Here is a 27,010-nt window from a genome sequence, read left to right as displayed (position 1 = left end):
CAGGTGATCTCTACTCCTCTCTCACCTTCTCACTAAAAAGGATATGTGGACCCTAGTTTCTGAAACCGGTTCCACCAATCTTCATTACACTCTCCCATGCCGCATGCTCAGGACCTCTCCCGCAATTGAGTTTTAGTTCATGGTCCCGCACAATAGCTCGATTCGTATTGAAATTGACACTAATTTTTTTTCTTCTCCCGGTAATAAAACTGGCACTAACCAATCCTATTGATTCCTGATGATTCTGGTCCAATCGAATTGAAATCGGCACTAACTGATTCGATAATCGATTCCAAGTTTTGAAACCCTATCCTCCTTCGATAGTTCTAGGAGTGTCAATCGGTCTGTCTCGGTCTGGCCTACCTGGGCCTGACGGTGCTTAAAGTTTGTATTGTGATCGTTCATTTATATAATCGGGTTGGGTCTGGATGGGTTCAGGTTATAATTGGGCCTTAAACGGTGTAGAACTAAGCTATGTGCCTATTTAAATCTAAACGGGCTTTAAATGATGCAGCCATTTCTAAGTAATGTGATGTTCAATTTCATTCCTTTCCAAATCTGGGATCCCTGAATCAACCCAAGTAAAGTTTTAAATTTCAAAATCTTGACAAGTGATAAGAATTTTTTCTTTGTTTACTTCCAGCTCCAGACTTGTATGCCTTTTTTAATACATAGAAATCTGCTACTGTAACAGTGTAATTGGTGCAATAGTTCACATAAAGTATCTCCAGTATTGTAGATTTCATATAATTTCTTTTTAATTTTTATACACATGTATATATTGATACAATCACACAGGGAGACCGAGAGATGGACAGGGAGGAGAAGTTTACAAGTTAAAGGGTCACACCTAGAAAGGGTCGGTCCGTTGAGCTCTCAATGAGCCAGAACCCCACACTAGGATCGCCCGATTATTAAACATGTTAGGCCGGGCCGGACTTTAGCCAGATGGGCTCGATCGGGTCTGCTTGACCACGCCTGGCTTGGAATTGACAGCCTACCTTCCTAACCAATCATGTAGCATATGCAGATTGCTTTAAAACCTAACATTCAAAAGGTTGAACCCCAAGCCCTAATGATTTTTCCCTTACGATATATGAAAAGAAAATGAATTAAAAGGCCAAAAAAAGTGATCCGCAACTAAAAAAATCATTAAAATAAACTAAAGCGAAAGCATACAAAGCCATATACCGTCCTTGGGCGGTCGAATTTCCAGCTGTTTGAGTAGGGCCGAGTTGCCAACGGGCCTGGCAGTCCTTTTTTCTCTATGTAGACCTGCACAATCAGAACGCCACCATCACTGTATCACATGGTATCCAAACCGCTAACCATGGTTTATTGTTAGGTTAAATCCCATCCGTTATCGCACCGCTTCCTTCTTAACCCTGGTTCGCTAAACCCTACCCCACCAAGTTTCCACAAACAACAGGTCCCCAAATTGAAATTGCTCCCCCCACTTCCACTGCTCCCAGTTCTCCTCAGCTCCTTCTCTCTGCAACTGGAAAACTCAACCATGGGCGCTTCTTCTCTCCTCCTCTCCGTTCTACTTCTCGTATCAGTCTCCCTTTCGTCTTCCCACAATATCACCGACATCCTCTCCGGCTTTCCAGAGTACAGTCTCTTCAACAGCTACCTCACTCAGACGAAGCTCTGCGATGAAATCAACAGTCGCCAAACCATAACCTGCCTCGTGTTACCCAATGCCGCCATGTCTTCCCTCGCAGGGAAGCACCCACTCTCCGTCATTAAGAACGCACTCAGCCTTCTTGTCCTCCTCGACTACTACGATACCTCCAAGCTCCACGACATCTCCAAGGGTACAACTCTCACCACTACTCTCTACCAAACCACCGGCAATGCCGCTGGTAATCTTGGCTTCGTCAACATCACCGACCTCAAGGGCGGCAAGGTTGGTTTTGGCTCTGCTGCACCTGGATCCAAGCTTGACTCCTCCTACACCAAGAGTGTTAAGCAGATCCCCTACAACATCTCCGTTCTGGAGATCAATGCCCCGATCATCGTTCCTGGGATCTTGACTGCTCCTGCTCCCTCCGCCTCCGACGTCAACATTACGGCGCTGCTCGAAAAGCACGGCTGCAAGATCTTTGCCTCACTCATCCAAAGCTCTGGGGTGCTCAAGGTCTACCAGTCAGCCATGGATAAGGGTTTGACGTTGTTCGCACCGTCGGATGAGGCGTTTAAGGCTCCCGGCGCACCGGATCTCAGTAAGCTATCGAACGCCGAGGTGGTAACGTTACTGCAGTACCATGCATTGGCTGGATACACACCCATCGGGACTTTGAAGACCACCAAGACTCCCATTAGCACTCTCGCAACCAACGGTGCCGGAAAGTACGACCTCACGGTGAAAACTGCTGGAGATTCTGTTACCTTGGACACCGGTGTCGATTCCTCGAGGGTTGCTGACACGGTGATTGACAACACACCAGTATGCATTTTCACCGTCGACAATATTCTTCTTCCTAGCGAGCTGTTCGGGAAGTCGCCTTCTCCGGCTCCAGCGCCGGAGCCTGTTTCCTCTCCAACTCCTACTCCTGCAGTGTCTCCAAGCCCAGCTCCGGTAGCCGTCGAAGCCCCAGGTCCGTCAGCGATATCACCACCAGCACCGGCTATTTCATCGCCGGCAAGTTCTCCGGCAGATGCACCAGCGGCCGAAGCGGAGAACAGTACAGCGGGATCTGGAGCTGTGGACTTGAGAGCACCTGCATTATGGAAAACACTAGTTACAGTATCTGCAGCTTTCGTTGCTTGGGCATACTTTTCGTGAGAAACCATCTTTTTCAGGGTTTTTTCTTAAATTTTTTTTTTTTACTTTTATTTTTGTGTTTTATCTTCCAAGATTCACTGTGATTTGAGACTTTATAGAATAGAGTGTTGGATTTATTCGTGTACTCGGTTAGAAAAACCACCATTGTTGTGTTCGTTAAGCAGCAATGGTGGTTCACTGGTTCAGTTGGTGAGCGACACAGATACTGAGAGTGAAAACGTATGTTTGGATACAATTCTAAGGATGGACTGTTTCTTCTTCTTCTAATTTTTTGCAGTGTAATTTTCAGTCTTTTTTACTGTTATGTATTTATTGTCTTGTTTGGCTTTTTAGATGTATCATCGAGTACGAGAAGTAGTGTGGGTTCTTCTTCTTCTATTCACTGTTTGGTAGTTACTTTTTAGCCTCAACTTTATTTAAAGGGTAAAAGATCTGTCGGTGGGGTTTGAACCGGGGCTCATGGAATGCGACCAGGCGAGGGAACCGACAATGAGCCCACGTGGTCTGGGAGACACGAGGTGGAATCAGGGGCCCAGGTCCAGCATGAGCCTGGGTTCTGACTTCTGACCGTTTTAATTGGTTGTATTTGTTAACTTTGTTGCGGCGCATCGTGCGGCGGGACAGCAACAGGAAACAGCGACCCAGGCATTTCTTGATGGAAAACGATCGAGTCCACCACTACTCTCACGATTGACCGGTGATCGATCCACCAGATCAACTTTAATCTTTCTCTCTCTTTAACCGCCGCCTCCCGGCCCCCCAAACAAACAAAAAAAAAAAAAAATCTCTCTTATGATTTATCTCCGCCGGTTGCCGGGCTATTGGGTCTGTTCACTCTTTGAACTGGTTGGATAATTCGAAGTTCGGTGGGACCAACTGTGCAATGGGGATCGTTGATGTCCAGGTCCACAATGGGGGTGCACTTGCAGCAGGATCAGTCCAATGATTCCCCAAATTTTGATCCTCGGCCTAACCCAAACTACAATGTTTGTCATTGGTCAGTTACGCATGGGACCAGCTTCTTCGGAGCCTCAGTGTTTGTTGGTTATGTTTACTACGATGAGGCGAAGGGTCAAAGCTGGAATGCTGGATTTTCATCCTCTCAAGTGTAGTGTAACTTTAAAATATATGTGATAGGTCAAAGGACCTCCCTGTGCGAGAACGAGGTTGAGAGTACGTGAAGAGCGAGCTGAAGCCAGGTCCACCAGACTAATGCGGACGACTTCACCAAAGCCGAGATCGGGCAATCGGCGAGTACGGTGCGCATAAGGGTGCAGCTCGTGCCAGTTCAGGAGCTAGCCCTATCGCCGTCCCAAATGATCGCGACTAGGCTCAAGCCAGAAAAAGGGACGACCTCAATACTTCATGCAAATAACTTAAGACTTACCTCGAGTCAGCATGGTCTGAGATTCTCGCCCATGTAGTGCCTAATCATACGCGTGGGAAGTTATGGATAATCACTATCTCTCATATCACTCCTAAACATTCTCACTCCACTCTGGGAATCTAGCTTTCCTATTAGGGCACGATTCTGTCCATCACCCACCTTAAGTAAGGGAGGTAACACCCATTACGATCATCTGAATTCTACCTTCATTATATGTTGCTAAGGATTTTGACTTAAGCATCGGAGTGAGATCATCGGCACAGCCCAGTACTCTCTGCTAAATCTCGTTTTGCAGGCACAGGACGTTCCGGTGACTTTTCTGATGCAACAATATGGATTTTCATCCTTTCAACTTTGGTGCACTGCCTAGTGCATCACATTTGAAAATTCAACCGTAAAAATATGAGCAGTCGCGGCATTCCTTCATCGACAAGCAAGGTCACAATTCAACTCTCTTGCTTCACCTTGTGCCTTTAACACCCCCTAGGCGGCTAGGCCCTTCCCCCTCATGTCTCCGATGTAGTTAAAGTCTTATGGGGCATTGTTAATTGTTAGAAGAAAAAGAAAAGGCATTTTGTTTTGGTCTACTCATCTAATAGAGATACAACTTAATGTGATATGTCATTAAGTCGGTTAACCTTTTGAGATTGGTGTGTGTTGGGATATGAAAATGGGCTCGATAAGAACGAGTTATAGTGGTCATCAAGCCAGGTCAGGGCCTCGAGATCGTTGATCGCAAGCGCACGCACCTCGCCACGCGTCGGGGGCGCGTAACTCGTCATCTTGGAATAACACTAAGAAGGAAGAGAATAACCCTTGCGGCTTACGTAAGTCACCATGAGACCATCATGGACCAGCAGGGTCCGAGACTTTCGCTCACATCATGCCTAATCAGGCGCGTGGGAAGCAACGGATAAACATTATCTCCGAATTACACTCTCTAAAGGTCTCACTCCACTCTGGAATTCCAGCTTTCCAATTCAAGCGTAACACAAACTCTCAACCACCTTAAATACGGGAGGTAACACACGTCTAACCCATCTGAACACTCATTGAATTGAGTATTGCTCAGAGATCTAACTTAAGCATCGGAGTGAGATCACCGATGACGCCCGGTACCCTATGCTAATATCTGTCTTGCAGGAAGAACTCGCTCCAACAGGATTTCTGACTCAACAGTTTGGTGTCGTCTGTGGGAACGATACAATTCTCAAAGCCTTAGACTCTCTATCTGATTGAACTTGAGATCATGGCCGGAGAACCCAATGTCGTTCTATCCAATACTCAGGCCCCACCAGCCGTGGAAAACCCGGTGACTCGTCAGACAACATAGAACACTCGCAGTGACGGGAATGCAGGGAAGAAAACCCAACAACAGTGGATGGCAACTGCATTCGTCGACCCCCAGCTACCAGCCGCAGGGGAAGTGGCAAGAACCCAACCCTCTGCCACATTGGAGGCTGACCAAATGGCGACTCAAAATCAGGGCCAGTCCAGCTGCGGCATTCAGGCTTTACCACCTCCGCCACCGATGCCCCAGGGATTTGTCCCTGAGATAGATCCTGGAGTGCCTGCCAATGTCGGCTAAATCCAGGACCTACAACTGCAAGTTCTCAACCAGAGTGGGGTTCTAAGGAATATAGTTCGTGAGGTACAAGCATTGAGGGCAACCACTGCTGCGGCCGCAGGCCTCCCACCGGCACCAATACCACCCCTTGCATTGTTGCTGCCTTTGCTACTCCCAAGAACCATTAGGAAGTAGAGCGGGGCCATCACACCCATCCAGGCAAGAGCTACCTCCTCTAGGAACAGTGCGTACGGGGAACCTGCCTACTCGGAGCAGGCCCCCTCACGTGGAAGATCAATCAATTTCCACCGGTCGGAGAACTCACAGCTGGAAAGGACTCATTCCAGGGCCTCAGACATACGCATTGATCGAGTAGACCCACCAGGGCTACCCAGTCCAGATCTCAGGGACGAGTTGAATGCACGTCGTACATGCACGAACGTCATCAAAAACCAGGTCGAAGAAAGCGAGCTTGACCGTAAGCTCAGAGAGATGAACACAAAAATTGCAGCCCTGGAGAGGGGAACAACCCTAGAAGAAAGCTTCAGGCCGGGCCAACATCCCTTTATAAGGGAGCTCATGAGAGCAGAGCTTCCCAAGGGTTTTAAACCCCCTATGTTCGAGGCCTATGATGGGAAGGGCGATCCCAACGACCACATCAGTTACTTCAATGCTATGATGATAGTCTATGGTGGGTCTGATGTAGTATCCTGTCGATCTTTCCCCACCTCTCTCAAGGGGCTCGCGGCGTTGTGGTTCGCCAAATTGAAGCCTAACTCAATCCGAAGCTTCACAGAGTTGGCCAAGGCCTTTGTCAGCTGCTTCCAGAGCAGTGTAAAGCAGAAGAAGACAGCAGCCAACTTGTTGGCTGTCAAGCAGTGCTCTGATGAGTCCATCAGAGATTATATCGCCTTCTTTAACGCGAAAAGCTTAAAGATCAAGGACTTGGACGACGCAATGGCCTTCAACGCCTTGCACAATGGGGTCACCAACCACGACCTGGTGAAATCGCTCGCGTTAGACCTAGTAACGACCATGCTGTAGCTACTGGACCACTGCTACCAATATGCCAACATGTTCGATATCATGAAGGCAAGAAAAGCAAAGGATGGCAAAGTCCAAGAGAAAAAGAGGGTGAGCGAGAAGGATGAGAAGAGTAAGGACACCAAGAGAGCAAGGTCAGACAGAGACCAAAGCCCTGACTACACCCCGCTTAACACCACCAGGACCAAGATCCTTATGGAAGTCTACGACCGAGGCCTACTACAGTGGCCTAGACTAATGTTCACAAATCCTGAGGATAGAAACAAGAACAAATACTGTAAGTTCCACAGGGATGTCGGGCACAATACCGAGAACTGCAGGCAATTGAAGAGAGAAATAGAAGATGTGATACAGAAGGGTCACCTGAAGCGATATGTGAAGGAGGACATAAAGGACAACCCCCGAGGTCACAATGCCATGAGGAATGGCCGGGTAAGGGACGACAGAGCTCGTAGAGGAGACGATCGAGAGCGCCAAGGTAATCGATGAGATGATTAACGAGAGGTCCGTAGAAACCAGGACGAAACCAATGCTACCACTACACCAGCCATTCTCACCATCCTGGGAGGTCCAGGACAGGAGTCAGCCCGTAGAGCCAAGGCAAAAGCGAGGTTCGTGGCTGTGGCTAAAGTCCCTGAGAAGAAAGCGTGCACTAAGTTCGTCATCACATTCTCAAACAAGGACATGGAGGGGCTGAGCTGGCCACACGACGATGCTGTCTTGGTTCAGGCAGTTATAGCCAATAGATCAGTCCATAGGATACTAGTGGATACGGGGGCATCTGTAGACATGCTATCCTACGATGCGTACCTGCAGTTCGGGTTTGAGCCAGGCACTTTGAAGCCCGAGTCAACACCCTTATACGGATTTTCAGGCACACCTACCCCGATCGAGGGGTCAGTAGAGCTCTTACGGACGGTGGGAACGACACCATGCCAGAAGACCGTAAAAGTCAATTTCATGGTCGTTCGAGTAGCCACCGCTTACAACGCCATCCTGGGCAGACCAAGCTTGAATGAGCTGGGCACAGTAGTTTCCACCAAACACCTGAAAGTCAAGTTCTCTACCCCTGACGGCATGGGAGAATGCAAACAGAGCAGAAGAAAGCCTGGGAGTTTCACGCTGCATTCTTGAAAGGCATCAAGGGCAACTGTAGAGGAACGGCCTATCAGGTGGAGGTCGTGGATAACCGCAAAGATGATAAGCTCTATCAACGGGGTGAGCCAGTAGAGGAGCTCGTGGAGGTCCCATTGGATGAACAGAACCCTACAAGGACTATGAAAATTGGGTCCTCACTAAGTAAAGAAGAAGCGAGGGAGCTCGCCACGTTCCTACAAAAGAATAAGGACGTGTTTGCCCGGTCAGCAGTTGACATGCCAGGCATACCCCATCATATTGTTGAGCACGCTTTGCACGTGGATCCCAACAGGAAGCCAGTGTAATAGAAAAGGAGGACGTTCGCCCCAGAACGACAGTCCACGATGAAAGGAGAAATTGAGAAATTGAAGGCATCCGGCTTTATTAGAGAAGAACAATTTCCCACCTGGCTTGCAAATGTGGTAATGGTTCCCAAGCCAAATGGAAAATGGAGGATGTGCGTGGACTACACCGACCTCAATAAGGCGTGCCCCAAAGATGAATATCCGCTGCTAAGGATCGATCTGTTGATAGATGCAAAGGCGGGACATGAGAGGCTAAGCTTTATGGATGCATATTTCGGGTACAACCAGATCCTGATGAAGGAAGGAGATGAGCTGTACACAACATTTCGAACGACCAGGAGAAGTTCTGCTACCTGGTGATGCCGTTCGGGCTAAAGAACGCGGGAGCGAGTTACCAAAGAATGGTGAACAAGATCTTCAAGGCCCAGATAGGCAGAAACATGGAGGTATACGTGGAAGATATGCTAGTAAAAAGCATTAAGGCCCAAGGTCACTTGGCCGATCTGGACGAGGCATTCCAAGTATTGCGGGCTCACCAAATGAAGCTGAATCCAGCCAAGTGAGCCTTCGGGGTTAGTTCTGGTAAGTTCCTAGGTTACATGGTGTCCCAGAGAGGAATCGAGGCCAATCCAGCAAAGATCAAGGCTATACAGGAGATGAGCCCGCCCAGGACAGTTCACGAAATACAAAGGCTAAATGGAAGAATCGCAGCATTGGCACGCTTCATGTCTCGTTCAGGAGATAAGTGCTTACCTTTCTTCAAAACCTTGAAGAATCTGAAGGATGTGAAGGGTTTCGAGTGGACAGAAGAATGTCAGACAGCTTTCGAAGACCTCAAAGCTTACCTCGCCAACCCGCCACTCCTGACACGTCCAGTACCAGAAAAAGAACTGCTCCTGTACCTGGCGACGTCACCAGTAGCCGTAAGTGCTACCCTGGTGAGAGAGGAAGACGGAGTTCAAAAGCCCATGTACTATGTTAGCCACATCTTGCTAGATGTAGAAACTTGCTACCCCAAGATCGAGAAGCTAGCATTCACACTGGTGAAAATAGCCCAAAATCTAAGGCTGTACTTCCAAGCCTATCCAATAGCGATTATGACTGACCAACCCTTAAAAAAGGTACTCCATAAGCCTGACATATCTGGGAGATTAACGGCCTGGGCAGTGGAGCTGAGCGAATATTAGATCGAGTATAAGCCCAGAACAACTATCAAGGGACAAGCCTTAGCGGACTTCGTGGTTGAATGCACGTAGAACGAGAATGAGCAAGAACGGGAGGACACGATTGAAGCAGAGCCCAACTCGGAGTCGTCCTAGACCATGTTCGTAGATGGGTCAAGCAACGTAGAGGTCAGGGGAGCTGGCTTCATCCTAACAAGCCCAGAAGGCTTCAAGATACAGTTCGCACTACGACTGAGCTTGCTTGCCTCGAACAACGAGGCTGAGTACAAAGCATTGATTGCAGGACTGAGGACTGCCAGGGCCATACAGGTCAAAAGGCTGACCGTACGGGCTACCTCATAACTGATCGTGAATCAGGTCAACGGAGACTATGAGGCCAAGGACGATCGAATGGCAGCATATTTGAAAGAAGCCAAAAAATTAGTAAGCTCATTCAAGACGTTCGAGATATGTAGGGTGCCACGCAGAGAGAACGAGAAAGCAGACGCTCTCTCACGACTATCCAAAGAAGAGTTAGCCCAGCTCGATGGCTCAGTATATATCGAGCAGCTCGATGCACCTGCCCACTTAGTTCGAGAGGTCGTGTAGGTCGAGATCGAGCCCAGTTGGATGGACCCAATTATCGTGTACTTACGAGATGACGTCTTACCCGAAGATAAGGTCGAAGCCCGTAAGGTTCAAGGTCGAGCAGCACGGTACACGCTGATAAAGAACGAGCTGTACAAAAGGTCAATTTTGGGTTCGTTGCTGAAATGTCTGACACCCACACATGCTCTGAACACCTTGGCCGAAGTGCATCAAGGCATCTGTGGCAGTCACATGGGGGGAAGGCATCTGGCTTACAAAATACTGAGAGCAGGGCTCTACTAGCCGAACATGCAAAAGGATGCAATTCAATACGTAAGAAGATGCGAGCCGTGCCAAAAGTTCACGGATGTACCACGACAACCCGCTACAGAACTAACTTCCATACTTATTCCAATCCCTTGCGCCATGTGGGGGATGGATATACTGAGCAACTTCATCCCGGCATCAGGGGGAAGAAAATATCTTGTGGTCGCTGTAGATTACTTCACCAAATGGGTGGCGGCAGAGCCGTAAGCAAAGATTACGCGGCAACAGATGGAAAAATTCTTTAGAGATAGAATTATCTATAGATTCGGCCTACCAAAGATACTGGTAACAGGCAATGGGAAGCAGTTTGACAACCCACAGTTTGGAGTGTTCTGTGCCTAATACGGCATCGAACACCGAACGACCTCAATTGCATATCCCCAAGCAAATGGTCAAGTAGAAATCACCAATCGTACCCTGCTTGCAGGAGTAAAAAGAAGGCTAACAGAAGCAAAAGGAAGGTGGGTAGATGAGCTCCCCAGCGTATTATGATCATATCGAATACCCATGGGGGAGAGCTCATTTCGGCTTACCTTTGGGACAGAGGCACTGGCCCCGGTTGAAGTTGTAGTGGGATCATTGAGAAGTCTAAACTTTAACGAAAGAACATACCAGGACGGGCTGAGAGCCAACCTGGAATTACTAGATGAAGTCAGGGAGGATGCGTTGATGAGGAACGTGGCTTACAAGCAGAGGACGGCCCGCTACTACAATTCCAAGGTCAAAGCAAGGACATTTCGCGCTGGTGACTTAGTATTGCAAAAAGTAAGTGCCTCCAAACCACAACAACAGGGCAAGTTGGACGCGAACTGGGAAGGACCATATGTGGTCTCCAAGCAAATAAGGCCAGGGACCTATCGTTTGAAGACCCCAGAGGGCAACAAGATACCACGACCATGGAATTCAGAGAATCTGAAAAATTTTTACTAGTAAGTGGTCATTGTAAACAACAATTGTCTTTGATTAATGAAATAGTGGTTCACGCTCCAGATTCTGTGCAAATTCTTTACAAAAGTCTAACTCTCTGAGTTAGCATGAAAGACTGCCCTCATAGGACAGTACGAAAGTCTAGCTCGCTGAGTTAGCAAGAAAGACTGATCTCATTGGTCAGCACGAAGAGTCTAGCTCAAAGAGTCAACATGAAAGACTGATCTCATTGGTCAGCACGAAAGCCTAGCTCACAGAGTTAGCATGAAAGACTGATCTCATTGGTCAGCACGAAAGCCTAGCTCACAGAGTTAGCATAAAAGACTAATCTCATGGGTCAGTACGAAAGTCTATCTCACAAAGTTAGCATGAAAGACTGATCTCATTAGGTCAGCAAGAAAGCCTAGCTCGCAGAGTTAGCACAAAAGACTGATTGATCTATTTGGTCAGCACGAAAGTCTAGCTCGAAGAGTTAGCAGGAGAAACTGATCTATTTGGTCAGCATGAAAGTCTAGCTCGCAAGGATAGCACCAAGGCCTAGGCTGTTATACGGGCACCAAATAACTAGCAATACAGAAGTCTTAACTCTCGAAGATAGGAGAAAAGTGCTCGCTAAATGATGGCTCACGTAAAGAAAGGAAAAAGCAAGTAAAAAATAAAAGAATCTTTTATTAATGTTTCTATAAAGTACAGGTACATAGAAAGATCAAGATATACAAGAACAGTTACAGAGATCGTTTATGATCCAGGTGCATCTCCTTAAAAGGAGAAAACGCGGCAAACTAAAGCCCATCAGCGACGAATTTTGAACGAAAGAAGGCTGATGAAGCACAAGCACTAGGGGGCCGCCAAGTGTGAAACAAGAGTAGCATAACAGCAACATAGGATAGATAGATGTTGAGCTCGTCAAAAGCTTCTATCACTAAGCGACCCCGAGAATCAGGAGAAGACGCCAGATCAAATGGAATTCACCATACAAATGCTCTGGGACCCAAGAAGCTCAGTCATCACCCCTCTATCTCCACAGGGAGTGAAGACCTTGAACTACAGGAGTGGGCTACGACCTTAGGTCCTCTGGCACACTTGATGGTTTCACACCACAACCTGCCAGATATGTTAACAGTGAAAAGGAGCAGGGAGCGGCCTCCTCAAGATTCTCCACCTCTTTGATGTAACCCCACCACTCTAATGAGATTGGTATGGAAGGAAACACAAAGAGGATGCCCCATGGCCAATCGATCGAAAGACAAGACATGTCGATTGAGGATTGAAGCTGTAAGGGCCAATGTCGATGGAAGATTGAAGCAAAAAACAAACACTAATGAAGGGATCAAGCTCCCAGAATTTGAAGCCTCTATATCTGAAAAGATGGCGAAGCCACGCAGGGGAAAAGAGAAGTAAACCCCAAAGGTGGAAAAGAAGCCGTAGGATAGCAGAAGAAGCCATGATTCTGTGAACGGCGCCAGGTTGAAGGACTTAGCCTCTATTTAAAGAAGAAGGATGACGGTTCAGAGACCCAAATCACTTAAGAGATGAATTAAGCTTTAAGCCACGTGGTTTAGTCCCATTGGCTCACGCTTCCCGTAGACGTTGGAAAAGATACGAGCACAGAGGAATGACAGTTCAAATCCAGAGCCAAGTATATGATGAATCACGTCGTGGACCACGTGTCTAGATCCTGTTGGCCTCACGTCTCTCCAAAAAGGTAAGAGAGGCGCGGATACAGGAGTAACGATTCGGTTCCCAAATCCACCAGGACACGTGTTCAACCCTCACTGACTTGAAGTCTCTCCAAGAAACCCGAAGAGCGTCATTATCAAGAAAGAAGTTCAAAAGTTGGCTCTCATAAATGCCAAGAAAAATCAAAGGTCAATTGAAAAGGAAAGGCAATAAAGGCTTACTCGGGAAATTCGTAGGGAACATGTGGGAAAGATTCAAAGTCATAATAACACTTACGTCAAGAAAAAAGGTGAAGCATCGCAAGGGTCAATATCAAAGGGTTAGACAAGAGAACTTGGCCCAGAAAGGAGATGAAGGAGGCGCGACCTAAGGAAACAGCTAGCTCGCATAAGAAGGGCATAGAAAAGAGAAAAATACGCGCTCTAATACTTAGAGAAGATATGTTTCATTGATGGCAAGCTAAATATTTACATGTCTCAAAAAAAAAAAAAAAAACATTGAGGTTTTCATTTGCTGGTTGGAGGATCAGAAGCTAGAAGATCAGAAGCAGCAGCTGCACTCGTTGGAGATAGGTCAGTTGGAGGAGGGTCTGAAGTAGGGTCCACAGGGGCCAAGTTCGTGTCCATTGGAGGAGAAGCGGGGAGAACAACTTCGTCCACGAAGGGCCAGATGATAGTAGGAGGAGACATCGCAACAGGGAGGTCGTCCATGACCGCAGGATCCTCAACCGCCTCTAGCACGTCCGGGGTAGCCGAAACGGGAGGAATGTAATAGTCGAAGCTAGAGAAGTCATAGCCAGGGGTCGTCTCAAGAATGTGCTTCACGGTGTCATCCACTCCAGTCCTGTAGCCCTTCTGACTCACCTCCTTCATGCGATCTTTCAGCTCATCAGAATACTTAAAGGCTTCCAGGGCCACCCTAACGGCATCTTCGATCACCCAGGGTTGCAGATCTTGAAATGCAACAAAATCTCCCTGAATGGTGGCGGTTTTCTGTCTCTCCAACTCGGTCTCGTTATTCGCCAGTCTCAACTGTACCTCCAGCTTCTCGATGCACTTGGTGAAAGACTTGACCGCATCCTCATAGCCCTTCGCCGCCTCGGTCATGGTAGAAATGGTGGTCCCAGCAACTATTGTCTGCTCTTCTGTGGCCACTCTCATCTTTTCTCCTCCTCATAAGAGGCAGACAAGCTTGCTACATGCCGCCATAACTCGTTTGCTCCCCAAGTAACCTACAGAGAACAAGACGGTATCTGAAGTGCCCTGAGCAAACTGAGGAAGGGGTCATCTTGGCCCAAGGCTTACCCTGGTGAAATCTAGCACAAACGAATTGAGGTGTTCGTCATCCGATCGAGCACAAAAATCATCAACGTCCCCGGGAGGCCCGTGATCCATCAACTCCCCAGCAATATGAGGAGAATGGGGGGAGGAATCACCCTCATAAACATCCCACTGAAATTGGAGGCGCTTCTTCCCCTTGGGAGGAGGCCGAACGCCTGTCTCACCCTTGCCAGATTTCCCCTTGGCAAGGTCCTGAGGAGCTATCCTTGAAGCTCTCGAGACCTAGACAGTCTCCTCCAGAGATCCAGCACTTTGCGCAACTCTTTTCGAGGAAGGGTCAGAGCTCGCCACATCTTCGCGCGTCCTCTTCTCAGGGACCTTGGGCGGAAGAGCCTTATTGGACTTCTCTGCCCGCTCCTTCCCCTTGGGGGAGGCTTCCTGCTTCTTCTGAACACTGCCAGAGGACGACGAACCCCCTATTGAAATGCCAGGGAGCGAAGGGCGAGACGAACGCCTGGATTGCCACTCCAAGGCTTTCTATCTGGCCGATGCGGCATCTCCGCGAAGCTCGTTGGCGTCAGGCTCGTAGTCCACTGAAAGAAAGATAAATTCAGGTCAGAAATAGCTCGTGGCCGTTAAGGAAATAAGTTCTTTATGGTAGGGACTCACCCTGCGCTGGGCTCAGCCCTTGTTTAACCAGCAGACCCTCGTTTTCCAGACCGCGCACGTCAAAGGTCGTGCCCTGTATTACAAGTTTGAGAGACAGCTGATCGTATGAGCTCAACATGGGGACCTGGTTCACTGATCGTAGTCGTACAGATCCCCACCCCGCTCTGAAGGGACGGTCCTCGATACGTGCAAAGAAAAAATGATCCTTCCACTTCTTCGCAGATTCGGGCATATGTGAAACAAAAGCCTTAGGTCTATATGACCCTGCTGTACTACGCAGGGCCAGGTAGAACCAGTCACCGTCGGTCGACTTCAGGTGGTAGTAGTAAAGAAAAAGCGCCCAGGAGGCCTCACGGCGAAGCTGGGCAAAGTACAGGTAGAAGCCAAGGAGGTGCTTCCAGGCATTCACCACTAACCCGCCTGGAGAAATCTGAAAGCGGTCTAACCCTTCCAGAATAAAGCGGTGGACGAGGAAGCATAAGCCGCATTGAAAGGTGACCTCGTACAAGCATACAGTGTTCAACCGTGGGGTGTTTGCCCTCTCGGCTCTTGTAGGAACCCATGTGTCCACCCATGGGGGAAAGTAGTACTGGGTGCGAAGAGCAGCCAGGGACTCCGCAGTCATGGTACTCTCAAAGGCTGCCACACTGGTAGGTCTCACCAAGGCCTCCTCCACATCATCAACACCAGAGGCACCGCCGCCGTCGGTAGTACGCTCTACGGAGATCTCATCCGACACTGGCCTACCGCTGGACTGAGCAGCAGAGCCCCTGGTCAGACGTTGGGCCCGGGCAGCAAACCTCTTGGACCCAAAGAGTGCAGATCGCTCCTCTTGGGTCCCCTCAGAACTCACTTCGGGGTCAGAACCCCCACTCGATTCGGCAGCATTGCCAGAACCTCTGGCAAACTCCGACGAAGGAGAAGACATGACTAAAGAGTAACTTACTGATAAAGGGCGGTAGAGATCGAGAGCAGAGAATGCAATAAGATCGGAGCACGTGACGAATGTTCGTGAAGGAGGAACTCCACCAGAAGAGCGCGAGGATCCTTGGACGCGATGATCGCAAGAATAAACGCAGCGGCGACAACAGGAACCACAGAGAGTAAAAATCCCCAAAATGAACGAGAGGCAGTAAAAGATTGCTGTAAAAAAGTGAAGTTCCAGTTTATAAAGAAGAAGAAACGCTTCCCAATCCAATGGATCAGGGATGCGACCCCTCAAATGGCTAAAGGTAGCCAACGTTTGGGATGGCTCGAGGTAATTAAAGCTCAATCCACGTGGCTGAAACACAATGGGGGGCTTAGCGTGACGGGGATCAACCAACCGTAGGCCTAGCCTAGAGATCGTAATGCCTACGGCCACGTGTCAGTACAAAGAAGGAACGTCAAGCGTCGCCTCGAATCGAGACTCCTCTAGGGTTTTTAGACGCGTGTCAAAAAGCCGCTGGAGTGACAAATCACACTCAGCCACCTAACTGTCGAGGCACGTGCACCGGGGTAATTGTCATAAAGCGAAGTGAACCTGACCCCCTTGAACGTCCACGTTCAGGGGAGTGGGGGGCTCGTGTTGGGATATGAAAACGGGCTCGATAAGAACGAGCTATAGTGGTCGTCAAGCCAGGTCAGGGCCTCAAGTTCGTTGATCACAAGCGCACGCACCCCGCCTTGCGCCGGGGGCGCGTAACTCGTCATCTTGGAATAACACTAAGAAGGAAGAGAATAACCCTTGCAGCTCACATAAGTCACCATGAGACTATCATGGACCAGCAGGGTCCAAGACTTTCGCCCACATCACGCCTAATCAGGCGCATGGGAAGCAACGGATAAACATTATCTCTGAATTACACTCTCCAACGGTCTCATTCCACTCCAGAATTCCAGCTTTCCAATTCAAGCATAGCACAAACTCTCAACCACCTTAAATACGAGAGGTAACACACGTCTAACCAATCTGAACACTCATTGAATTGACTATTGCTCAGAGATCTAACTTAAGCATCGGAGTGAGATCACCGGCGACGCCTGGTACCCTCTGCTAATCTCTATCTTGCAGGAAGAACTCGCTCCAGTAGGATTTCTAACGCAACAGTGTGGTTTGTATGATTACACTTTCATAGAAAAAAACTTAATGTGCTATGCCATTAGCGGGCCAAAGAAAGCATGGGAATCAACCCACAAACTCGCACCAATGGTAGAAAGTAAGTGGGGCGGTTTTTGTATTTTGGATGGGTCCATCTGTCCATGTTAGTTTTGAGATGTTGTATGGAGGAGTTTCCCGTGGACATCCTATAGACTTTTTCTATTTCAATTAGGGTAAATTCTGTCATTTTACATAAAAACTGCATTAAATAACTTTCAAAATTTTTTTTGGGAGGTAATAGCACTTTATTTAGTAACGTGGAAACTCATGGTTGAAGATTACATAATTCCAAGATCCATGGATCGCTTTACCTAAAAAAAAAAATCCATGGATCGAAAATATAGGCCATACTATCGTACACGTCACCGATAAGACCTTCCTGCCAGGAGTCAGCCAAGCTGTCTATCTGCCTCAAAACAAAATGAAAACTATGTGTATCCAAACAAAGAAGCAAGATAAGTAATATCTTCTAAAACAGGACGGACGTTGAGTGGTGATGAAGATAAATCTCCTTGCAGATGAGTGATGATGCTCTTGTTATCAGACTCTAATTACACACAGTCGAAACCCTCTGAAATAGCCTCCAGTAAAGATCATCTAATGTCCAAAGCCTCCCCAATAGCAGAATCAGCGAATACCATTGGAATAGATACAACATGCATCGGATTCCCATGGTTGTCACGACATATAATGCCAAGTCCACCACCTGTTTTATTTGTTGGTAAACTAGCATCACAATTGATCTTCACCACACCTAACGGAGGAGCAGTCCAGGATGACACAATGTTTGAAAGAGCAAGAGTATCCACTTGAAAAGATGGAGCAGGTTGAGCATTAGAAAACTCAGAGAAGACCGAAAGAGACACTTGAATCACTTCATCTGGAGTCCAGCGTCTACACCCAAATACCTCATCATTTCTTGCCTTCCATAGGTTCCAGCAAATAAAGGTACAATGTGGGATCAACAATTTCCTAATCTTCTTATCATAAGAAGAAAAGGAATCCCATTGTTGAATCCACTGATGTAAGGAAGGATCATGTCTAGGCGGGACCGCAACTCTAAGTGCACTTTTAAATTTATGAATGAAAACTTTTTTCACTCCTACATTAAATAAATTTTAGGAATAAAGCAAGGGCATATTAAAATAGGGTTAGAACTTCGTAATTCACCACTTTGATGACAAGAAGTTATTCCCATTATGTAACTCCAGGATAAATTTTCCAAAGGAATGGTAGTAGAATAAACTTGGGCTTCATAGTAATTGTAATACACCCTGGTCAAATACATAAAGGGACAGAGAAAGCCACCCGGTTGCGCAGCCCGCCACCACTACGCCCAGTGGTCATTACGCGTTCCCCTGTATTTGGGCGCAAGGGGTGTCTGCTAAGCGATCGGGTGGTGCTCTTTCTCCTATAATAAATAAATGTAGAGTAAATTACTTCCCCCTCCCCTCGATTATGCCTGAATGCCAAACACCACGGTATTGAGTAAAATTGTTTTCACCCACGGTAAAGGAAGAATTCCTATATCATGAGCATTGGTACTATTGGATGACCAAGAAGAGTAGTTTCAACCCCAAACAATGGGATTTTTCTTCCCCACTAGTGAAGGAAAACTTTGGCCTTACATTGTAGTCTCCATAGATTCAATGGTTATTATATACAACTTTTATAACGGTACTTAGAAAAAGATGGTATTCATTTGTGGCCCATTTGAACTTTATATTGAAAGGATATATCAAAATTTGTGGCCAAGTCAATTGTTTATCTCAAATTAGCTGATCAGAAATCAAGTTTTCAATTGGAACTTCATCGAGAATACAAACCCTCTTCTTTTTTCGTCAATTCATTAAAGCTGTCCCATAAAAAATGTATTCATTGAAGCTGTACTCCCTCTGCGACAAGGGTGAGTTCAATTAATTGGAATTCCTCTAAAAATATATCTGTTAGTCTTTAATTTGGATTGAATAAGATAAAATTCTTGTTAGGGAGAAAGAACCCCACCTAGTTGCCCTGTGCCCAAACACAGGGACACGCGAAATGATCACGTAACTTTTAAAAAGATGGAAATGATCAAAATTTGACAGTTATTTTGTACAACCCTGTGTCTAGGTGCAAGGACGATGTGCACTACACGTCTGAATGGCGTACTCTTTCCTTTTTGTTAATAACCCTTTGCTTTAGTGGCTAGAGACATCACGGTGCTTAGCATCAATGGTTCAAGAATGTCCAACTCAAATGGATAACATTACAATGATGGGTTGATGGGCACATCTATGGCATGGTGATTTAGGCATTATGACAGTTAGATAGATGGGCAAAATGCGGGACATAGTCGGGAAGAAAACACAAAGATTTAGCAAAATGTATGATGTCATTTGAAGTATTTGATTCAATAAACTGAAGATTTTTTACAAGAGATATGAAGGTGTCTAGATTTTGCAAAATATGTGATTTTTTAAAGTTTCCGATTCAATAAATTGGGATCTTTCTACAAGAGGCATGAACGTGTGTATCCAGAGAAACCCAACCCCATAAGGTGTTTGATTAGAGGAGTATAAAAAAAGTAGAAAGTTGTATATCCGTCATTCCACGGTTCCAAAAGTCGGTTAACCTTTTGGGATTAGTGTGTGGTTTGTGTGATTACACTTTGTTTCAAAAAAAAAACGTAGAAAGTTTTCTGTCACTCACCGTAATAGAAATCGACGGTCAAATATGTCGCCTCCTATTATATGAAATCGTTCGTTATCCTAGCTTCCTAGGAGTCTGATGGGTGAACAAATTTTTTTTTCTTTTTATGTTACAGGAGTTATCCGGCCTTTGGCTGACTAAATCCCCCAGGGATCATGCACGACCCCGCAACACACACGAATTGGGAGATACCGCCTTTAGCTTCCTTAGAGATGATGGGTGAACATTCTCATACGAAGATGGTTCTTGTACACCCTTAAGCATACAAATGTAATCCACTCACTCAGATGGATTCCATCTGAACACCTAAGGACGCGTTTGGTTGGAGGTGTCGTCGGAGTCAGATTCCACGGAATCCGGATTCCGTCATTTTTCTGGTGTTTGGTTTCTCGGAACCCGGATTCGTATTGGATTCCAAGAATCCATGAAAATCTACTTTTCTATGTAAAATTTGGAATCCACCAGAATTCGTCCAAGGGGGTGAATTCCACATAGAATCCAGGATTCCAAGCCCTCAAATAAATACGGTGGAATCTTGTGGACTCCAATTTTATCGAGATTGAAACGAAGGAAGTCGATACTAGGGTTTCTCTTAGCCTTCTCGTGAATCTCCAAACCGAAGACGAAGTCGTCTTTGCAACTCTTGTCTTGCCTTCTTGTTTCTTCTCCAAACCGAAGACGAAGGAAGTCGATACTAGGGTATCTCTCAGCCTTCTCGTTTCTTCTCCAAACCAAACCCGAAGTCGTCTCTGCAACTCTGGTCTTGCCAACTCATTTTTTCTCCAAACCAAAGACGAAGGAAGTTGATACTAGGGTTTCTCTCAGCCTTCTCGTTTTCGTCTACAAAGGCTCTTTACTACTCCATTTATCTCTCTCTCTCTCTCTCTCTCTCTCTCTCTCTCTCTCTCTCTCTCTCTCTCTCTCTCTCTCTCTTTGTTTCTCTGTCTATCGCTCTCTATCTCTATCGTTGTCTCTGTCTCTGTCACATTATCTCTGTCTCTCTCTCTATGTCTATGTATCTCCCTATCTCTCCCTTTATCATTCTCCGATTGTAGTTAGGGTTTATTTAAAAAAAAAAATTGAAATTATTTGATTGCTAACCGATTTTCCTCTCCATTTCAGATTCGATTGTAGTTAGGGTTGTTTTGAAAATCTGTGGTGGAAGGAACATCTTGGATTAACGCAGGTGTCACAGTTCTTCACTCTCTCCCTTCGCTGAGACAGTTGCATTATAGTTATGGATTTTTAAAAAATACATAGGTTAAGTAGATGATTTGGGAGCGACTTGAGAGCATATTTGATATATTGCCTAGATTGTTTATTTTCCATTTTATTTGAGTTTCTATTATCATGTAAGGGTGTTTTTCTTTATATTGATGTAATACAATGGAAGATTAAAATGAAGTGAAAGAGTTTGTGAGTTGCTACTGTGTTATGGCTGTGGCGTGAGAAACTTCTCTCTCTCTCCTCTATTCTTTTTTTCTTATTCCTTTTTCCTCTTATTATGATTTCCCTTCATCTTTCTTTGTTCCTCTTCTTCCTTACCTGCTCTCTTTACTGTTATCCTGTTCTACCCCTTCTAATGTAGTATTGTATTTGAAAGACTCGAAACAGTAGCCAATAGACAAGATCTTTAAATCAAAGAATAATTCAGGCCATATGGGATAATCCTAGTAGATCTAGGAGAGTCGTATTTAGGTAATAACTAATAAATGGGTAAACAAGAACAGAAAATAGGATAATTGATTCACACTGAAATCTGTTATGAACTAGTGATTAAAACAGATTTGAAAAATCAATACAATGATGAGAAAACAAACAATAACCGAAATTAGGTTTTGCAGTGTTCAATCGATAAAATACAAGGGCTTGTGACTACGGAGCAAAGATCCATTCTAAATTGAGCCAAACTTTCCTTGTCCTTTCTATAAATAAATGGGATTTTCTTTGTAGAGTATGCATCTATTTGTTAGGGATTATGAATATATATTTATTTACTTTTCAATTCTGACAAAGCAGTTGCGGATGGGGGGGGGGGACAATTTAGATGAGAACAGGCCCGGAACTTCTGAAATCCAATGATCATATCGATTTATATTTCTTGTAAACCATTGGCCCCACTTTCTGATTTATCCAAAAAAAAAAGAGCTGGTAAACCATGGTGGCTCATCATTTCATTTGTGTGCTTTGAGGATATGGCCATCCATGAGGCAGCCCTAGGGATTTCTATCCATCTTTTACTTATGAAGTTCGTTAAAGAAAGGTGGTGGAGAGACAGAAAGAGAGAGAGAGAGAGGTTCTATCCTTTCAAAGCTGCAATCTATTTTTTCATCCTCAATTCAAGGGATCAAACCCTTTTGGACCCACCAAAATCTCTCCTTCCATCATTTCATGCATTTTCAAGCCCCACCTCTTATCATCCATTACTGAGCAAAGACAGAGTTTAAACTTTAAAAAGTAGACTCAAAATTCTTTTAATTTTTCAATTAGATTTATGGGTCTCATGAGTCATGGCAGAGTCTGTAAAAGACTGTAATTCTGTAATTATAAGTACTCCTCTAGTCTCTTTTGTTTTAAATAGGGTAGTTAAAATTTTTTAAACCAAAAGATATAGGGTACGGTATATATAGAAACCTAAATAAAGTATGGAAATGTGAGAATTACAAAAGATAAGATTACTTGGATTACCTGGGCTCCTATAGGATAGAAGACACAAGCTGAAAGACAAAGGTAGTATAAGAAGGACTCATGACAAAGATGTTAAATCAAGAACTGGGGCTTCTAGAATTCCCCTACTTAAGCAACTAAAATCCCAGAGAATTTCTTTTTTCTCTTTCTCTTTCTTGTCTTTTTATGTTTGTTTCATACCACCATAAAGAGGACAAAGGGTATCTTCAACATCTAGAGAATTTCAGTAATACATTTGATAAATCAGTATTTGAAGATAGCGAGAGAAAGTATCTAATCTTAAATATCTTTTTGAAGCATTTGGAATCTTCGTATGCTTTGCATTGGGGGGGTCATTTAACATTGAAATCATTTCTCTTCTCTCTCTAGTCTCCTTTGTGGGGTTTTAGGGTTATGGTAAGTTAATTAAGGGGTTGTTACTTCTAGCTTTAGGGAAACAAGGAAAGAATTTTGGAACTTTGGAATTGGTTATGGGTAGACAGTAGGGTCATATTCAGGGAGTGGGAGGAATTAAATGCACTATCCTTATCCTCTGTTCCTTAAAAGGGTTTTCTTCTTAATTTTTTTTCCCATAACGTGCATCTCTGTTTTCTACCCTTAATAATGGCCAGTTATTTTCTCTTTGTTTCCATCTGTAGCAAATATCCCCTTTTCTTTCTACCTAAAACGAGTATATGAACAATATGATGGCTTGAATGTTTCATTTATTGTTGATTATGAGTAAACAAGTATAAGTTGCAATTTGGCCTCCTTCAAGCTTCTTCGTGTATTCAGCTAGTGATCCAACTACGTAACTTGTTTCTTTCGGTTGAAGTTGTCACTTGTCAAGGCATCATGTAGGCAATGCCATGGAAACAAGGCAGGTTGAATATGGAAGCATACCCTGTAATTAGGCAAATCTTCCTGGAATATGGTGCTCCCATAGGGCTCCTTGGCCTCACCTAGTAGCCATGGCAACTATGTAGTTCAGTTTGAGATTATAATCTTGAACAGTGTCGCTCACATTTCATGATCTTTAGCTATTTTGGACTAAGTTATAAAGGAAGCAATATCATTGCCAGAACTCATCACAATTTTGGTATTCACTCATCTGAAATGTTGCACTTTGGGTTCTTGTGATTAATAATTCCACAAATGATAGGAAGATTGTAACCAATTACTGTTTCCTTGGTTGAGTCATTCATTGACAGAGTGGAAGAAGTTGAGAGATGCTTCTGGATTGCTGTGATTTATTATATGAAAAATCTGGCTGTAGTTAAAAGAGTGGTACATAATTTGCATTGCTGAGCCCAAGTAAGATTTATTTGAGGATTATGTTCGGTAGCATTTGCCAACAAGATTTATTTGTTGATGAACTTATTTTGCAGCCTAGTTGAGCTTGTGTGAAGCAATTGATTGGGCGCGCATCAATGAGGCCATAAGGAGCTTAGAAGCCTCAATGCCAATGTCCTGCTAATAGTTTTTTTTATTTTATTCTTCGTGATTCTGTTATTGAGTCCAAAAGGTTGAACCTCTTTGTTACAGTTTAGAAGAACTTGTTTATGGTGATTTTTAAACACCAGTTTGTATGGCTTTTCATGGTATAGGAGTTATTAGTGAATGTGTAGGAGTTACTAGTAGTGAACATACTTAGGCAGCGGCCCTTGCACACATCTCGAAGGAGGTGAAGAAGGAATCCAATGAGATTGTGAAAGAAATATCTTTGCCAATCTATATTTAGTGAGTGGTGTATAAGGAGATAGGTAAATTATTGACTGCAGGAGATCAAAAAGATATCTGAGAGAGAAGGACTAAAGTTGACAGAGAGGGGATTATAAAAATAAGGGGACAAAACAGGGATTAGAAAGCTAGAGCTTCAGGGGAATTGCTTGGGTGAAAAGCCTGTTGTTTTATTGAATGTTTGAATCATGACTTGAACTGTGTATATAAAGTTGTTGTGTAAAGATTGTATATGAAAATTTTGCTTTAGTACTTCATATGGTTAACATATGTCGTAATTGATGTCATCGTATTTTGTAATTTTTGTTTTTGTACTAGATGGATATTGACCCCGATGATGAAGAGATGATATTGTTTTGGGTACTTACCATTGTTGTTATAGCAGTAGAAAAGTATCACAAACTATTCCTCAAAAAACAACCTTATCGACTTGAGGGTAATCGTGGATGGATTGAGACAGAGAGAATAATTGGTGCTTCCGACAGGACTTGTAGAGAGATAATAAGAATGAGTAGAAGGCCTTTTTTTACCTTATGTCAAAGGCTACAAGATGGTGGCCTTCTGTATCACACCAACTCAATTCGAGTGGAAGAACAAGTGGTCATGTTTTTATTTACAATTGCCCACAATGTTAAGAATCGAGTTACGAAGCTGTATTTTGGACACTCTAGTGAGACAGTAAGTCGGTATTTAAACAAAGTATTACATGCAATTCTTAAACTGTACCCAGTGTTACTGACCCCTCCAAGTACCACAACCAATGAAAAAATATTGAATAACCTAAGAAGCTACTACCCCTACTTCAAGAATTGCATTGGAGCCATAGATGGGTCACATGTACCAGCTTGGGTTCCAGTTGCTGATCATTGCAGGTTTCATGATAGGAAAGGACTTATATCTCAAAATATTTTAGCTGCATGCGATCATGATAGAAGGTTTACATACATACTATCTGATTGGGAAGGATCTGCATCAGATTCTAGAATATTAGAGGATGCCATTCATAGACAGGGTGAAAGCAAGTTAGTGGTACCTACAGGTAAATTTTATCTAGTTGATGCTGGGTTTGCCAACAGAACGGGGTTCTTGAGACCGTATCGTAATGTTAGGTACCATTTAAATGAGTGGAAGGATTCAAACTTGTCACCAACAAATAAACAGGAATTATTTAATCTGCGACATTCTAACCTGCGAAGCGTTATTGAACGGGCATTCTCTAATTTGAAGTTAAGGTTCAAGATATTGAAGGCTCAAACGGAATACCCATTTAGGACTCAAGTAAAAATTGTTCAAGCATGTGTTCTACTTCATAACCATATTCTTACACAACACAGTATTGAAGAAGAAGATGAGTGGTTAGATGCAGATGAGAGAGCTGCAGGGCTTAGTTCTAGTGTTCAATCAAACCAACAAAATGATGATGATGATGAAGTTGAGGATGATTACAGTGGTGAAGCCCTTAATACTGATCAACTCAGAGAAGAAATAGCTGACAACATGTGGGTTGACTGGATGACAGGTGATATGGATGATGAAGAAACTTCTACTTCTGTTGATGATTAATGTAATTGATTGTTTAATGTATTAGATTATAAACTTAAATCTTGATTTTTGTGTTGAATTGGTGTTTAAACTTTTGACATGTTTCCTTTATATTTTGTTTATGGACTTATGTCATGTTGTGTTAAGTTTTAGGTTTATTATGTTTCATGATCTCAATGTTGAATGGATGATTAGATTTTAATGATAAATGATTGTATTAATATAAATTGTCATGCAATTATTGATTTTGTGTGTGAAGATAGTTCAATAATTTTTATATATTATTTTTATTACTAGTCACACTGGGCATAAACAATGGGCACACAAGAGAGAACCCAGTCTAGATCACAAGCAAGTTGGCCACTTGAAGTATCTCATCATTTGTTGGAATTATGTGTCACACAACATAAAACTGGAAAGAGTGGAGACAATGGGTTAAGGAAGAAGGTATGGCTTGACATATCTAAAAGATTGAATGAGAAGTATGGGATGACATACGATTGGGAACAATGTCGAAACCATTTCAAGATTTGGAAGGCAAGATTCAAAGTGCTTAGTGATATGCAGAAAAATAGTAGCATGGGTTGGAATGCTCAAGAAAATAGGTTTGATGCAGGCCAACATGTTTAGAATGAATTCAAGGTAATATTAGTGATCATTTCAATGTTTATAAATTTATGTATATGGTAAGCTAGAATAATAATGTATTTGAATGTTTAGCAGAAGAAGGAGCAACGATATTGGAAAGATCATAGCGTTCTACCAATTCATGTTGAAGTTGCTATTTGGCTAGGCAATGAAATAGCCACAGGGGCAGCAGCCTCACACCCTGCTGATGGAGCCCATGATGAAGACATTGATTTGTCTGCTAATAAAAGAGTATTTGATAATATCAACCTTGAGAGTGAAGACATGGATTTTGAAGGAGACGGTACCACTCTCAATCAAAGTACAAACCGTTCAAAGAAAAGGGCTTCTACATCTAGCAAAAATCAAGCCCAATTAAAGAAAAAGAAAGTAGGTGTTGATAAGGTTGTCAGTCCATTAAAAATGATAGCCAAGGCAATGTCTGCCATATCAACCAAGGAAACTAATTTTGCAACTAAGTTACATGAAGCAATTGGTGCCATTCCAGGGATTGACTTTCACAAGAAAATGGTTATCAAAGAGTATTTGATGGAGAAGAAGGATAAGGCTACTCTATTCTTGACTGCTCCTTCTGAAGAGAGGCCTGAAATGATTGACTATTATCTTCAAATGATGGAGTAGAAAGGCAATTTTATTTGATGCTTTGGGTGGAAGACTTGGTTATTGATACATCCAATATTCACAGGGCCAATCAACGACCGCCACGTGTCATAGACGACC

The 27,010-nt window shown here is 44.3% G+C and overlaps 4 protein-coding genes across 4 annotated transcripts; all 4 read left to right on the top strand.

The window, feature by feature from the left end:
- The first annotated feature begins 1,469 nt into the window (after window positions 1-1,469).
- Window positions 1,470-3,046, top strand: LOC122649090 (fasciclin-like arabinogalactan protein 10). The gene has a single exon (XM_043842455.1). It carries the CDS (start codon window positions 1,514-1,516, stop codon window positions 2,786-2,788), a length of 1,275 nt encoding a protein of 424 aa, XP_043698390.1. The 5' UTR covers window positions 1,470-1,513; the 3' UTR covers window positions 2,789-3,046.
- Window positions 3,047-6,321: 3,275 nt separating this feature from the next.
- On the top strand, window positions 6,322-6,786 carry LOC122654638. The gene has a single exon (XM_043848828.1). It carries the CDS (start codon window positions 6,322-6,324, stop codon window positions 6,784-6,786), a length of 465 nt encoding a protein of 154 aa, XP_043704763.1.
- A 42-nt stretch (window positions 6,787-6,828) lies between these two features.
- LOC122654630 lies at window positions 6,829-7,920 on the top strand. The gene is made up of 2 exons (XM_043848815.1): window positions 6,829-7,264; window positions 7,361-7,920. Exons 1-2 carry the CDS (start codon window positions 6,829-6,831, stop codon window positions 7,918-7,920), a joined length of 996 nt encoding a protein of 331 aa, XP_043704750.1.
- Window positions 7,921-24,418: 16,498 nt separating this feature from the next.
- Window positions 24,419-25,663, top strand: LOC122654611 (putative nuclease HARBI1). Its single transcript, XM_043848780.1, has one exon. It carries the CDS (start codon window positions 24,419-24,421, stop codon window positions 25,661-25,663), a length of 1,245 nt encoding a protein of 414 aa, XP_043704715.1.
- The last annotated feature ends 1,347 nt before the right edge of the window (window positions 25,664-27,010 follow it).

This window comes from Telopea speciosissima, chromosome 1 (genome assembly GCF_018873765.1).
Source record: "Telopea speciosissima isolate NSW1024214 ecotype Mountain lineage chromosome 1, Tspe_v1, whole genome shotgun sequence".
Classification (NCBI taxonomy): Eukaryota; Viridiplantae; Streptophyta; class Magnoliopsida; order Proteales; family Proteaceae; genus Telopea; species Telopea speciosissima.
The sequence above is the reverse complement of the archived record's forward strand: the minus strand, read 5'-3'. Positions and strand labels throughout refer to the sequence as shown.